Source organism: Astatotilapia calliptera, chromosome 19 (genome assembly GCF_964374335.1).
Source record: "Astatotilapia calliptera chromosome 19, fAstCal68.1, whole genome shotgun sequence".
Classification (NCBI taxonomy): Eukaryota; Metazoa; Chordata; class Actinopteri; order Cichliformes; family Cichlidae; genus Astatotilapia; species Astatotilapia calliptera.
In genome coordinates this window covers 21,294,019-21,310,473 of record NC_137440.1, presented here as the reverse complement: position 1 = coordinate 21,310,473, position 16,455 = coordinate 21,294,019, and the positions used below count along the sequence as shown (strand labels likewise).

At 41.3% G+C, this 16,455-nt stretch overlaps 2 protein-coding genes across 9 annotated transcripts; one reads left to right on the top strand and one right to left on the bottom strand.

Annotated features, from left to right (window-relative positions):
* Positions 1–3,500: 3,500 nt before the first annotated feature.
* Positions 3,501–8,044, top strand: LOC113012218 (tumor necrosis factor ligand superfamily member 10-like). Of its 8 annotated transcripts, none has more exons than XM_026152278.2 (6): positions 3,501–3,783; positions 4,734–4,865; positions 5,142–5,181; positions 5,285–5,356; positions 6,466–6,707; positions 7,246–8,044. In XM_026152278.2, exons 1-6 carry the CDS (start codon positions 3,670–3,672, stop codon positions 7,453–7,455), a joined length of 810 nt encoding a protein of 269 aa, XP_026008063.1. In that variant the 5' UTR covers positions 3,501–3,669; the 3' UTR covers positions 7,456–8,044. The 8 variants fall into 8 exon arrangements, with proteins under 8 accessions (XP_026008063.1, XP_026008065.1, XP_080150175.1 ...); XM_026152280.2 differs by having other exon boundaries at positions 3,527–3,783; positions 4,734–4,844; positions 5,145–5,181; XM_080294049.1 differs by having other exon boundaries at positions 3,527–3,783; positions 4,734–4,844.
* Positions 8,045–9,170: 1,126 nt separating this feature from the next.
* Positions 9,171–15,112, bottom strand: msl2a (MSL complex subunit 2a). Its single transcript, XM_026152277.2, has 3 exons — positions 14,096–15,112; positions 11,479–12,884; positions 9,171–11,110 (listed from the first exon to the last, which is right to left on the bottom strand). The coding sequence occupies exons 1-3, from the start codon at positions 14,235–14,237 to the stop codon at positions 10,808–10,810; spliced, it is 1,851 nt and encodes a 616-aa protein (XP_026008062.1). The 5' UTR covers positions 14,238–15,112; the 3' UTR covers positions 9,171–10,807.
* Positions 15,113–16,455: the final 1,343 nt, after the last annotated feature.

The following is a 16,455-nucleotide window of genomic DNA, read 5'->3' as shown; positions in this document are numbered from 1 at the left end:
GATCTGTCCAGGGTGTACCCTGCTTCTGGGATAGACTAAGGTTCGTGGATGTCCTTTTTCCCCCTGCCTGGCAGCTGCATCTTCAGCATTCTTTGCCCCATTTATCCACTATCCCTCCTCTACATATCTCCAGACCATCTCAGCCTTGCCTCTCTTACTTTGTCTCCAGACTGAACCTCAGATGTTCCTCTGACATACTAACCTCTAATCCTGTCCCTCCAGCGAAATCTTAAAATCTCTCTGCCTCTTGCTCCATCTCTTGTCTGGATCCACGTGTCTGATTTGGGAAAGATTTTATACTAGACGCCGCTCGTGACATAGCCTCTTCATTTATCCAGACGTGCGATTAATACAAGGAGTAAGACGGCCTATGCATGCATCTTAATTAGTTTCAAGAGAACTGAGTGAATATTTTGGGTGGCCACACAAATAATTTGTTACAGCCCTAATAATCAGTGTGATCCTGCCCCCTGCTGGACTACAAGACTATCTTTCTCTTCTGTAGTAGCACCCATTTAACATGATGTTACTCATTTGTTTTGTCTGATGACAATTTTTTTTAAAAGGAAAATGGCATTGCTGAATAAATTTTGACCATAAACTGCAAAAACATTAATTGAATAAAATCATCTGGATTTGAACTTCAAATACCTCAAATGGAACCTACTAGTTAATACTGAGGGAAAAAACATCTGTCTCTCTGTGAAGAATACATGGTGTTATAAAACTGTGACAGTTATGAGAAAAATGGGGCAAAGCTCTGAAGCAAAGCTTAGACTTATAGATTTAAAGGACACTCCATCTACTCCCTTCTGCACTCTACTTGTCTTGTCCCTCCCCTGAGGCTTCTCCTCCCTGCGTTCCTCTCAGTGAAGTCATGGAATCTCCCTAAATTCCCATCTGAGGACTACAGCTGCTCAGAAAACAAAGTGTCGAACAATGCATCGAGACACCAGTGATTTAGCTGGCTTCCGTAGAAAGGTGTTTCCCCTCACAAGAACCTACTGCATCTAAATATAAGAACAAAGACACAGAGCTGATACACAGATTAACATGCAATTCACTATCACTATGACTATAAATGAGTGTAAGGGTTACGATCAAATATCTTTTAAATTTGGTTACTAAGAAAGGATATATGATAAATGCTATATGCTTTTCCATTATAGTAAATCTCTTAAATTAGCAAAACAGTAAATACAAGTAAAGTCCCTGATTTAACCTTTACCGTTGGGTAGTATATAATAAAATATACCAGTAATTAATTACATCCAAATGAGCAAATTAATTAATTATACAGCAACAAATGTCATATAAAGAACTGACTAAAAATACAATAGTTGAAGTGTAACTTATATAAATTAGGTTAGTAAGTACAAGTATATATAAATATACATCTTCCACATGATCATTAATTGTTGAGCTTTTCCGAAGTAGAAAATTGACTGACAAACATTTACATGATCAGATAAAGCAAGTTCCTTGTTCATATGCCTTGAATATTAATATAAGCATAAATATAGCATATAATACATATATAAATACACCAAATAAGCAATTAAATATACTCATTAATGAGATATAGCAGCCAAATGTCACAGTATTTCAGCTATTGTCAGTCGATTGCACAGTGATTAGTTGTTATTACTGTTTGGTTTGTGCAAACTCTACTGCTTAGTTGTCCCCACCAACAACACTAAAAGACCAGGAAGACAGCTTAAGTGGATTATTGCTGAATTCTTTCGTTGGTTAAGAAAAACTCCTTACCACAGTCTAACCAAGTCAGGATCACGCTGGAGCAAGTAGATGTATCATTGTCCAAGTCTACACTCAAGAGTTACCTTCATGAATAGAAATACAAAGAGATCACAAGAAGGTGAAACTACTGATTACACTCATTGAAGAAAACGGGCATATTTCCCACAATGTCTGACTATTCCTTTAGGCATCGAATTGCTAGAGGATTAAAGCTAGCCAAGACCTGCATGAGAAAATAGCTGACACAGGTCAAAGGTCACCAAATGTCTCAAGGTAAGGAGAAGAAATAACAATAAGACAAATGGAAAAAGGCTGATAAAAATGCATGTTTAAATGCATGTTTGCTGTTGAAGTTTTGACAGGTATGTCTCTCAGGGTGTCGTCTGGCTTGCCTGAGGCCAAATAGTCTTCAGGTATCACTCACCGTTTCCATTCATTCTCTCTGACAAGCCTGGGAATCACATTAGTCTTTACTCTGCCTTCCGCATTTTTGATATTTTAATCTCTGCTGCGATCCTCATTTAAACTTCTGAGTATATTTGAATGTACTTTGGTGCTGCCTGCTTTAGTGAACCTGCTGGGAAATATTCAGTGATGTGCAAACGTGTGAAGATTAAAGTTACATGCGTGCGGCTTTGAATGGGCTTTGCATGCTTTCCCTCAGCGTTTGATTGTTGGGAGGGTCACTCACATCCTGGAGCTGTGAACTCCTTCAGCCCCACTTTCACTTCCTGACACTGACAATAGAGCAAGGGTTAGAGGTGATGGAATGAAAGCACGGGAACTACTCAAGGTTAAATTCTCCCGATTAAATCACTCCCCTGTGACAAATACTATGTGGGTACGCAGAAGCCCTAAAAATGGCAGGTCATTCAGCACTAATCAAATAGAAGTCTCTCAGATCACCACACAATAGCAGGAAGGAGATTACTTTCAGATGCTGATGATCTGCTACCTGCGCAGTACTTCTATCCAAAACTATCTCACAGTGTTAGCCTATTGCTGCTTTGATTTGCTTTGCACAGTCTCTTACTTGCGACACATGTGACATACAGCACATGTTTTAACAATAACCGCTTTATTTCCTTCATCAAGCAACACGCAAGCAAGGCCAAGAGGATAACTGCAAACCAAGGTTCCTTAACTGACTTCACCTGCAGCTGTTTAACAGTTAGACACCAAGATAACTTATTTCTATCATAAAAGAGAGACAAAACAAAATTGCTTCATGGGTACATAAACCACAATACATGTTACGGCTGACTGTTTCCAGGGCCTTCATGTTGTCCTCGATTATCCCCACATTTGGGGAATTAAGTTGTAAAAATGCACTGATTAGTTGCTTCTTGGACACAGTGACAGATTTATTGAGTTGTGAAATATGGGTGAAGTTGAGGACACTGGGATTAAATGTCGTAAAGCTATTCTGAGTCATGCAAAGAAAGAATTTTTAGGCTCTATTTTGAACTAATTCAAGATTGCATATAGTTTTATATGGTTTAAGCATATACATACTTTTCTGTCTGTGATTGTGACCTTCTTTATTATATCATAATATAACAGTACGTGACTTTATTAGTAGCAAAAAAAAATGTTTGAAGTGGGACAAAAAGGAGATTTTATTGAAAAAAGGAAGCAAGTTTTGACATTTCCGACACTGACTGAAGGCATCCTAAAGTTGCATGTGCAGCAGCTCCCTGCCCCTTTCTATCTAATAACAGTGACATCTTGAGGCTGTTGTAATGCTCCATACCTCCCTTCTGCTCCACCTACAGACGCCTGCACACTTTTCCTCCCTCCCTCTCTCTTTCTGTCCTACACAGAAGAAATGCAACAGAGCTTGATCTGCCTCACTCAAGCGCTTTCTTGATCCTTAACTTTTTTTCTTGGTGAATTCAGTCGTTGTGTGATATGGCCATGTCCATTTCTGTCCAGAGTCTGGGGCTCATCTTACTCGCAGCAGTCCTCCTCCAGACCATCGCGGTCGCCGTCAGTTTTATGTACTTCAACAAAGTCCTGAACACGGTAAGAAATGCGTTTGGTTTGCGTGGAACGCATGAGAGTGAGTGAGAGGCGTCAAACATGGTGTCCTGACATGCTTCATGGGAACAAGCTAAGCTTACTAAGAACACAGATCTTCATTGAGGCATGCGGCTCATACCTGTGGAACAAGATAAGTATGATCGAGGACAGAGGAACTGCATATTAAAACATGAACTCCAAATGACCTGTGGACCGCAGATATAGTCAGAAAAACATTAAAATTGCTTTACCACTTTGATTTAATTGCCTCATAAATAAACAAGCAATAGAAATAAATGCGCTGGGAATATCTATTTTTAAAGAGAAATTTAGAAAGGTTATTTAGGTTACTCCTAAAAGTCCCGTAATAATCCCTGCGGGAATTTCTGCACCCAGCGCCGGACAATGAGAGCGAAGAAAGTTGGGGCGAGATAACATTAAACAATTGGAGGAAATGGGTTGTGACACCCTAAAGCAACGCATTTCAGAGACGGGTAGACATTGTGACGAGCTGAAAACGCCTCTAAAATATCATAATCACGGGAATCACACACACGTCTCCGCTCAGACACACCTGTGGCGCAAGGGCAGCCTGCTGACATTATGTTTTTAGTTGTAATGATGTTTCCAGCAAATTGTCAAGCACGCACATACACACGCAGTATGTCTTATGGTGATTACAGCAGACTTAAAGCTGTTAATTTTTTAAAAAGCCTTCTAAGCACTGTTGTTCACCTCATGGAGCTGCGTCCAAAACAGGTATTTTGAAGCCAATGTGCGCAGTCCATGTATATCAATGATGGTTATGCCACAGACACTTACACCGGGAGAACATGTAACCTAATACCCAGTGCCTCAACTTTTATATTTACAGATCAGTTGGTAGGTAAGAAGAATTTTCACATGTGTCTGATTAGTTTCACCCTGTTCTACTTGTTGTTTTACTCTCATAGATGCAGGAGAGTTTTTCCAGGAGCAGCATGTCCTGTCTTGTAAACCCGAATCTGAACTTCCTGGACGCGGCAGAAAAGAAGAGCGACCCCTGCTGGCAGGTCACGCAACAGGTCCACTACTACTTAAAGAAGGTTTTTATTGATCTTTGTTCAGCTGAAATTTGATAGAGTTGGTTACTTCTAATTTGACTGTTTTGATTGTTCACTTTTGGAAGTCCTTAAAAAGGACATCTGCCATCGCAGCTGGGTTAAAGCAGACTGTGTACTGAGGGGTTCACGGTGGTGACTTCCTTGCTGATTCTGATTGCGTTAGTTTAGTGATTCTGTATGTTTGTATTTTACATAACTGGTAATCTCTTTCACTTCCTCCTCTCTTATTATTCCTCTGTTTTGTTTTGTTTTTGTCAGAAGATTGCTGAAAGATTCCAGATACCTACTCCAGAGAGAAGTAAGAACCATACCATTCAATGTCAATCACACTGTCACGCATGGCTTCTTACACTGAAAATGTCCCGTGTGTATGTGTGTGTATTCTGTTTCATTTTTCACAGGGGTCTCTCTTCCCAAAGTTGGTGCACATGTGACTGGTGTTGTCTCATCAGCAGAGCCTCCAAATTCAGAGAGTGAGGATCATTTTATCAGTTACATTTGATTCTGAAATGCATAACAAACACCTGAAACACATAACACGTGTGCACACTGCTTTACCTTTTCAAGGCCATAGGTTAAGAATTTTGCTTCCAGGCTTCCGAGGCTCCTTTCAGATTTTGTTACCTCCTCACACCTACATGTCTGTCAGGGCTTGTACAACCGCTCTCTCATACCCTGGAGTTTCCTATGGTGTTTTTGAGATGAGTCATTAGTCTTTGTCTGAGAAATGAAAAAGAAAAAAAGCTCATATATTGCCCACGTAGATACTTTCCAAGCATTGTATGCAATGGACTATAGATCCAGTGTACACAGACCCGCTGAGAGGAATAGCATGTAAAAGGAAAGCTTTGAAGCATGCGAAAGGAATTCACTTTAAAGGTACTATGTGTAGAATCACATTTGTACCTTCATTGTGACTCTTCAAAAAAGCAACTTTAAAAATGGCGAGCTCATCTTCTTTTTTCAACCACAGTGGAGGGATCTGCATGTTTTTGATTTGGCGTGGACTTTTACGCCGGATGCAGCCCACCCAGGGACTTTTGCATGTTAGGTCAGCAAGGTGCATTAAAACCGGTGCGGTCTTTATGTTAATAACTGTGCTGAACAACATCTCCGCAGTAAATAAGTGGGGAGGACGGGGAAACAGGCTAGGAGCATGCATTACTTTGTCTTATTTTTTTCCATGCTACCACTAGAGGGAGCCACTCAAATGTGGTGCAGGTGTCTGACTGATGCACGACTTATTTGACAGTCTAATTTATTGAATAGTGGTTTAGTAGTTCTAGATTAGGCACCATGTTAGAGGAAAAATAATTGTTCCACAGTATGCAGCACCAATACATGGCTGAACATTATTTTAATCTATTAGAGAAGCAGTTGTGGATAGCTGCTGGTCTGTGGGCACATCTGTGAACATTACTTACCCACTGTACATGTCATGAACATTTGTTTATAATTTGGTTAGCAGTTACTGTTTTAACAGTGTTTAATAAAACTCAGTCTTGAAGCTTTAAGTGTTTTTGTATTTCAGTGCTTTTTCTATGCATATATACTATGTCTTACTTTCTGTATGCGCGTGTAGCTGTTCCAGGTTTACAGAGCAGCAAGGGGTACCTGGGAGAGCGCATCAGAGTGTGGGAAGGCCAGAGAGGCCTGTCCTTCTTGCAGAACATAGAGCTGAGAGGAGGAGAGCTGCTGGTACCCAGAGCAGGCCTCTATTACATCTACGCCCAGACCTACTTCAAACTCCCGTCCATGGGGGAGATGGACGGGGAAACAAGAGAGGAGCAAGGAGCTCAGCTTGTCCAGTATATCTACAAGAAGGTCAAAACTTTTTTACTTATTAAAGGATAACTGGTGATGGTTAGCTATAGCTATAATTAGAAATTATACTATTAGTGTTTTAGCGAATAAATATGGTTTCATGACGTTCAAGTGAGAGATGGAATTAAAAAGGCAGCTAAACCTTTTAATCCAAGAAATCATTAACCATATTACTTAGTTTTCTTCCAATATCTATATCTCTGTCCCTCCGTTTAAGTAGTGTTGTGTCCTTTAAGGCTTCTTAAAAGTACACACTTCCTTTTTCTTTCAAATACATTAAAGAACATTTAAAGCTCACAGCCTTCAAGTGTTAAGTTACTTTATTTGCTCTTGTTTGAGATGCATATATCCTTACAGGATTTCCTTTGAGCTTGAGTTGGTTTAAATAACCTCAGTGTCAATCAGGATAAAATGAAACTAAGTCAGTATAGCCTGTAAATTTAAACCGAAAGGTAGAACGCTTACAAATCAGTGATATGTGCTGATATATAATGCCATGCTTTATTCATGTTTTCTTTCTTTTTGGTGTTGCCCACAGATGAGTTCCTACACGGCACCTATCTTACTGATGAAATCGATTAGGAGTGTCTGCTGGCCCCGGGGTCAGGAGCCTGGCCTCTTCTCTCTGCATCAGGCTGGCACTGCCTTTCTACAGCCTGCAGATCGCCTCTTCATTACTGTTAGCAATGCTAGTGTCATAGAGATGGACGGTCGGGCAAACTACTTTGGGGCCTTCCTCGTGAGCTAAAAATAAGCATCCAGGACTGAAATTTTAAAAAGGCATGAGCAGAGGTGAAGCAGAATGTTGCTTGATAACATAAGTGGCAGTCGGATGGAACAGGACTGGAAGAGAAGAAAAGACTGTAAGGATAGCAAAAGGACTTCTTCGGGACCGCGGGTCATGTATGACATTCCGGAAATAATGTCATCGAAATAAATCCATCAGTGGCCTTTTAATTGGTCGACCTAACGCAGGATATGAATTCCGTTTTCAAGCCTGAGAAACTTCATGGAAGCTTGATGTACGGCAGCAAACGTGGATTATGTTTTGCATTCGGATAGATAGAGGTGCACTTGGAACCATTCAATAGATAGAGATTTAAATGTCACGCGTGAATGCCCTCTATTGAACCAATCCGTTTTGCCTGCAGGTGAAACAGTTCCCAGGTGAGTTATCAGTCACTGGAAAGGGCAGTGATGTTGGGCACATGAGAGGTCTTACATCAAAAATTCTGACAAGATTTTACATGTTGAATATTATGAATGAAACTTCCTACTCGTTTATGTCATCGCTGTGCAATCTAGCGAATCAATGTGGTATTAAAGAGATGAAGGGATTCTGAAGTTCTCAATGCCTTAACAAAAACACAGATGTATCTCAGAAAATGAGAACACCCTTTAGAATTAGTACACCCAACAATAATCATGGGAAAAACTGCTGACTTGACAGTCATGATCTGATAATCATTGATACTCTCTACAAAAGGGATAAGCCAGGATGTCATTCCTGTAAAAACTGGAGGTTCACAGAGTTTTGTAGTAAAGCCTATTGATAGAAAGTGTATTGTAAGGGAAAAAGTAGGGAAAACGGTGAAAAAACTTCAAGTGTTGGACTGAGGCTGGAATCGCATCAAGAGCCACTACATGCAGGTGTCTTCTGGAAAGATACTACAGCTTTCTCAATCCTAATATCAAATCACATCGGAATCAAAGGAACTTACCTGAGCTAAAAAGTTGCTCAGTGGTCCAAAGTTTTCAGCTAAAAGTAAAATTTGCATTTTATTTGAAAATTAAGATCCTAAAGTCTGGAAAAACTAAAAATCCAAGGTGCTCTAAGTCCACTCAAAACTTTATGTGGTCTGTGACGATTTGGGGTGTAAAGTGATCTGGTGGTGATCTACCAGGAGATTTTAACGCTCTTCATGCTTCAATCAAGCTTTATGGAGCTTCAGATTTTCATTTCCAGCAGGGCTTATCTTCCCAGAGTTCCAAAATGACTATAAAATAGTTTGCTGACCATGTCAGTGCTGTGACTTATTCGTCAGCCAACTTGCCTGACCCAAACCCCGCAGGGGTATTGTCAGAAGGAAGAAGAGAACGGTAGGAGATAGCATACCCAAGAGATGAGCTGAAGGCTCCTATGAAAGTAACCTGATCTTCAGGAACACCTCAGCAGTGACAAAAATGAATCCCTTCATTCACTGATGCAGCAAGTTTTAGTAGCAACCCGCACTATTAAAATAAATTACCATTAAAAAGAATTTTCATGATATTCTAATATGTGAGATGTGTCAGATTATACTGTATTTTAAGTGTTTTCCAACACATTTTTACACTAAAGTGTAAAACACAAATCGTGATCCCCACATACTATATCACTACATGTATCCTGAAAACTACTGGATGGATTGCCAATAAATGTTAGTGAAGACGTTCATGGTTAATTAAATTTTAAGACAATACTGAAAAAGTAAAAAACTATCGTTTAATTCATGTTGTAGTACATGTTTCCATAATATGGCAGTGAATGTTTCAGCAATAATAGTCACTCCCCAAACAAGAGTTTTTACAGTTAAAAAAAAAAATCGATACCAAAAACTTAATCAGGGTTCAAGTAATGCCCAAAAGAAATACATTTTGAAACACACACACACACACACACACACACACACACACACACAGGAAGATAGGTCATGTTATAATCCGCCTTCTAATTTCTTGCCAATAAAGAACCACCAAGGTGTGTGGGTGGCCTGCAGTCTCTTTTTGGTCACTGGACTGGACTAACAAACATATTGTAGTTACAGCCGAGACAGTAAACACAAACGCGGACAACACAGCATGTTGAGTTATGGGAGGGCTTCATTGTGATTTAACCAAAAGGAAAGACAGTGGTACCAAATCTTAAACGCTTGGTATCAAAAATAGTCTCTGAGTTGGTCTCCGATCAGTCTGAACACTACAAGTGTGTGGGGGAAAAAAATCCATGGACAGAGCATATTTTATCTTGTAAATGATGACCTATGGCTTCGGTTTATCTATACACACAGAGTCATGTACAATCCCATAACCAAAGCATAACAGTAACTGTTTTTGAAGACAGTCAGCTGAAGTCTAAAACGGCAATACTGTAAACAACTGTGTGTGCGTGCACTGGAGCTGGGAGCCTCCGTGTTGGTGCTCCTATTGCTATGCTAAGAACGGTTTTAGTTGTAATTTGGCCAATCAATCAGACTAAGTCCTCACAACCCAACAACCGCCTCCCCACTGACATTACAGTAAATCTCACCAGGCACATACACACAAACACTTACACACACTCACTCACACACACACTTACACTCACAAACTGTGGAACCAGCCAAGTGCTTTGACATTATCTTGCTGCCTGTACAATGCCTGCATCAGTCAAGTTCATTAAGACAAATTCGTTAACATCCGACAGTACTTGGATTGAGTGAATTAATGAGCTAGAAAAGGCATACAGTCTTGTGTGAGACATACGATCTACATATATAAGTCACAAGAGTCCTTCACAATTATGGTGTGAACACACAGAGGGTTAAAGATTAGTAAGGGCTGTCCTGACACAAATTATGTATTTCTAAAGCTTAAGGACTAATACTCAAACATGAAAAATGCTGTAACCTTGATATGATGATGATGTAGTTGTTGTTGCACCAAATGTGGGGGGTAGGGGGGATTCACAGATACTCGAATACTTGTGAGTGTACACACAAACAAAACCTGTAATAAGTTTCTATTGCCTCTTAGAGTATGTCTGGTCTATGAATGGAAAAAAAAAAAAGCACCTGTGATGTACAGAACAGCCTAAGAACCGAGTTTAAGTGTTAACTAGAGACAGGCAACAATAAACACTGGCACACAGGCACAATACAGGAGGCTTTGGCACACCCATGCTAGTCGTACTACTCAGCATTTTCTGACACAGAAGGAAAGCAGATTACAGGACAGGACAGACCCATAGCTGCCTTAAATTTCCTTCCCCTCAATGGGGTAGGTACACGTTTTCTGACAGACAATGATGAGTTGTCACATTCTATCAGCACCATGCTGTCTATTTTTGGAGTCCCAGCCTCTCAGCCGATCAGCAACTCGAGGCTCTCCTCATAGTTGGGCTCTTGTGGGGGGCTGGGGGACAGGAAAGCTGTCGAAACGGGGGTCCCTGTTGCGGTGGCAACATTGAGGAGGGTGTTTGCGCGGATGCTGGTGGTTGCCGGGTTGCGGAGGGCGGCGGCTGCTGTGATGCTGGTGAGGTTGATACCAAGCGTAAGCCGCGTCTGTTCTAAGGCCTTCTCTGGCACTGCAAAGGCCTCGAGCTTTTTCTCACCATTGGCCATGTAGGAGTTCTGGCAACCTCGACAGATGCAGTCCAAGCATGCCTGCGAAAGATCAGAGAAAACAGACAACAGCGTTACTCTAGCTACACAGGGCCAGTGTGGCACAAACGATGCAAAGCTCTCAGTTTCTGATACTGTCACAAAAGAATACAAAAACCTGCCTTTACTAAGTTTGAATATTTATATATATCATATATCATGAATATATCATCTAACAGCAGACTAATACATCATCTATTTTTTCCATTACTTGTTTTCTTTGGGTTAGAAACAAAAGTACTAAAACATCGTTGTCATATGTTTACACTAACACATAAAATAGCAGCATGAACAATCTACACAAACTCACATAATGACAGCATTAATCTTTAAGCGTATAATGTGCTCATTTAATAGATTAATGGTTTTACCTTGCGGTTTGAATAACAGGGACAACGCTGTCCCCTGCAGGTCAACACAGACGGATTCTGAGTGGCTCTTCCACATTTACAGCCCTTCTTCTCCACTGGCTTCTTATATGGAGGCCTCGCAGGTGCTGGAGGTACCAGGCAGCCTGCCATCAACCGCTGGTCTTTGCTTCTTTCCTTTGTCTTGGAAGCGCCACCAGTGCGAGCCTTGACATGTGGCTTCTTAGGGCTTGGCTCCGGATGTTTCCTGGCACCTTTATTGTGGTTCGGCGCAGGTCGACTGGGCTTAGGAGGTGCTCCGTTGGGAAGCGATGAGTATGTGTGTGCTGGTACTGTTAGGGAAGGCGTGGGTGGATGTGTGTGCAATGTGTGAGAGGGATTAGGAGTGTGTGAGTTTGAGGAAGAGCCCTGCAGGATAGAAGCAATCGGGAGAGGTTTCACTTTTTCCCTGTCACTCTCTGAATGAGATCGTTTGCGGTTAAGGCGGACTGGTGGGGGCTTGGAGGCTGAAGGAGGGTCAAAGGAAGATGTATGTGTGTGAGCACCATGGCCTGCCACTGTATTAGTCCTGCCTGTTTGAATCTGTGTGTAGTTGTGAGCTGCATCCAGCTGTATGTACATCTGAGTGTGTGCTCTGTCCATAGCTGTGTGTGTGTGAGTATGTGTCCTAACCGGCTGTGTATGAAGAGAGTCTCGACCAGGTTGAAGGGGATCCAATGTCTGTAACACCTCTTCCACACTGAGGAGCAACACCTCCCCCTCCTCCACTTCCCTGCTACTTGAATCCCCATCCCTGAGTGAGCACACAGTGCCTGGTGTTGGGGCTAAACGTCCAGTGGTCAGACTCAGTTCCAGTCCTCCACAACCGGTATTGGATACAGACAGGCCTGCCTGTGCCTGCTCCTCTACCAGCTCGCATACCTCCAGCTCAGGAGAAGAGGGATCTACATCCTCCAGCACGTCTCCATTGCATTCCTGTGGGCCGTTGAAACAGGGAGGATCAGAGGAAGAGCTCTGAGGTACAGCTGAGAGCTCTGCAGGAGCAGGTGGTGCCTCTGTGGGCGTAAGGGACTCAGGAGCTGAGGGATTCACATCTTCGTGCACTAGACTTGGGTCTTCCATCTCGTCTTTGTGCGACAATAGCACCTCTTCTAGCAAAGCCATTACCTCTGGAGACCCTCCTACATGGTTGCTGACACACAACAGCAACGGTGAATGAATTACATAGAAGCAGAGCTTCCTGTAACACTGCACCAGTAAAGAGAGCTGTTTGTTCTCCTGGAAGGAGGAGTGGTCCTTACAACGGCTGCATGATGGCCTTATCTGCATTTTCTGGCCTTTACAGCCCAAGCAGACATAATGCTGACACTCTGGATGTGTCTGAGAAATCGGATCCTGAAGCAGTTTACCTGAGAAAAAAATGAGAAAAAAAATCCACCTGTTTAGTACCTTTGAACAAAGGCACAGTTACTATGGCACAGTATATAGCTGGCCATGAGACATTTATACTCAGCTCCACCTCACGTAATCATAGCTTTATAGAAACAGCTGTATTCTCAATTAGCTACAATAACCATTTCTTAATTATAATTCTTACAGATACATTTGTGATTTTTTAAAGCAACAACAGCTATAAACTAACAACTATAGCATAGTGGATTTTCACTTGGCAAGCAAAAGGTCCCCAGTTCAATTCCAGCTGGAAAGTCAAATCCCTTTGGGGTTGGGTCAGGAAAGGCACCGGCTTTGCCAAATTAAAAATGTGACAAGGGAGCAGCATAAGCATATATTATATCCTATAATGATATATCACTACCACAACATCACAGAGATGGAAAATATCCTGCTCTGTCTGATCAACAGTCAAGGACCCAAAAAAATGATCCAGTCAAAGTGAAATGAATCAGAGAAAGCTGCAATTCATAAAGGTGAAAAACCTGGAACAAGTGCTTAATTGATTAAGTTGGTATCAAAATATTTGATAAAAAGTTCAGTTAATGAACTTTTACCAATTTATCAACGACTTGTTCGGAATCTAGATATCAACTGAACTAGCCAGAACCATATCTGCACCAAGCAAATAAGAACCAAATGAGCTTAACAGAAATATTATTGATATTTACTGCTTACATAACCAAACATGTAATTCTGACTGAATATTTCACAGGAGAATTAAGCATAGCAAAACCACTGTCAAATAATAGGGAAAGGTCAAAAATGTTGTCGCGCATAGCTGTCAATATTGCCCGTCTCCTCAGTGCAAGCTGTGTCAGCTCATATATTCCACTAGCTAAGCGGGCTGGTAAATAAAGCATGAATAAGAAACACATGGCTCTGCAGCAGGCACAACAACGGAGCAGTCATCTGTCTTGTCAAGAGGACGGATGACTGGTGCTCCAGCCTCGGTTGCCAAGGAGACCACGGAGACAAGAGCGACAAATCGTGTCACAACTGCTGCGATCACACGCACACCCACGGACACTTCAGTCAATATTAATGGTAATTATTTTTTAATACAATTCAGCCAATGTATGGCTCAAAACTGAATACAGTGTCGCAAATAACATTAAAGCTGGACTGAAAGTGTGTTGTGTTGCTATAATATTCTCAAATCACTTACCACAGACAAGACATGCGAGGGACTTTCGGAAGAAGGGCAGTAGTTTGTACATCTCTGCGAAGGAATGAGGCTGCCGCGGGTCGCACTGCAGCACGGCCCGGCTGGCAGACACGTAGAGAGCGGTTGCATTAACCGGGTTCATGGCGATGTGCTCCGCAGCCTCAGGGAAACACGGTCCGAGGAAGGAAAAAAATCCAGCGGCTCGTCGCAACGTAAAGAGAGCCCAGCCTCAGGGTGATGGAGGGGATGCAAATTGTTCTAGCGACGCAACAAGCAGTCACTCCAGTGTGTCAAAAGAGATGTTAATCATGAATCAGTAATATATACAATATGAAACAACGACCATGGTGAGGCGGTTATCGCTAAACGAGCACGTTAGCTAGCTTGGCAGGTGGCTACCTAAGGTTAGCATCACCGGTTCGCAGTCATTACATTTAACCAGCGAACTCTTTCATATCGCAGTTACAGTTCCTGTTAATTCGGACCTATTAGAGTTATAATTATACTCATCTCCAACAAAGTCTAAGGGCAAACGCTGACTCGAATGAGCAAATCACCCATAATTAAAAGGTTAGCATTACGTAGCTAACATTAGCTTACTGCATCAGCCGGACGTTTTGCACAAGAGATCATCGATGATAGCCATAGAGCCAATCTACTCTACAACCCAGTATCCTCGTCGATGTTTAACTGAACAACGGACTGGCGAGATCATGAATTCGCCGGGTCAGAAATCCGTTAACAGATTCCAGGCGCGCACTTGATGTAAACAAAGCTAACCAGCTAGCGTTAGCATGGCTAGTCGATTTAGCTAGCGAAGAGTCAACCGTATCACTAACCCCCCTGGGTGGCTTTATACGTCGCACGTAGGAGCAAAATGCGACCGGCTAAGAAAAATTCTGCAATTTTGGTACGTTTTGCTGTAATGCTCGGAGAGAGGTGACCGAAACATAGCTAACTTGCCGTTTTGCAAATGCATCAATCATTCGATTTTCCACTTTTCCTCGCATAAACCCCTATCGACAGGCATGATCATCACGCGAGATTTCCACTAGTTACCGTGGTTACCGCAGCGCCTTTCCCGTGTCCTCCATCGCTTTATTTCCTCACTGTAACGATTATAATTGGTCATAAACTACGTAGCAACACGCTACTTAAAATGTATTTTTATTTTAATAAGAGGGTGGAAAAACTTCCTTAAGCACGGGGCTACTTTATGCATAACAATTTACATTTTTGGGAATTTTACCAGTTTTTTCATATATGTATAGAATACATTTTTAATTCGCAAATAAACGCTGATTCATAGGCATTATTATTTTATTACAAATTACATGTAAGAGGGTTAAAATTGGAGTAACCGGGTTCTCAAGTTAACATGACTGAAAGGATATATTATGTTTGTCATTACTGATACAGTTACTGGACTGTATCTTTGGACACTGGAGAAATATAATTATATAAATAAAAGAAGGAAACTAAAAAATATATATCTTCTTTTGGTAATACGGGTAACAGGGTTGCATTGGTTAGAGTGTCACACTCAGTCGAGTCAGAAAAGATATAGCTAAAAAATACAAAATATGTCAAAGATGACTGACCTTTGGTACACCCGTGGTGTTAGCACAAGACTCATGTCAAATTACTTCTTCTTTGTCGTGCCATCTCACTGTTTTGTCTCCTCGTTTTACGGGAATGCGCATATACACAAGGTGCAGAGCATATGAAGATGTTAAAAAAAACGTATGTAACTGTTCGAAGAGACATGTATTAACAAAACAAAAACAGAAAAGGTGGATTTACAACTTATTTTAACTGTTATACTTGACATGCAATTTGGTGATCATGAAGTTGGGGGTAAGAGAAAAATGCCACTTTGTATTTAAATCGTATTTTGGAATCGCTTAAAAACTACGTTTAGGGCAGGTATAATTTTTATGTATTTTGTGAATTCATTATTTTCAAATTCGTGGTTGAGACATAAATAACCCTGCAATTGTAGAGTGACAGCGCTAAAGCTGGCAGGAAGGTCTGCTTTACAATATAAACTCCCTGTAACATGACATCCAAGATGGGCAGAGCTCCTGCCCACCAGCTGTTGCGAGGACTTTCTGTTTTCTGATTGGCTGCACGAGCTCGCCCCCCTTTCGCTATTGGTCAAAATTTCATCATTTGACTCCCCGCCCGCTGTTGTGCTAGAACTTGCAGAAAATAATGACCAACTACATTATTTTCCCAGGTTGAGCAAAGTGTATAAAACACGACAAAGAAAAATCAGCTCACAGCTGCAGTAGATGAAGTAAAAAATATGCACACAAATGGGGATTTAAACTGAAATAACTAAACCAAAAATCCTCAAG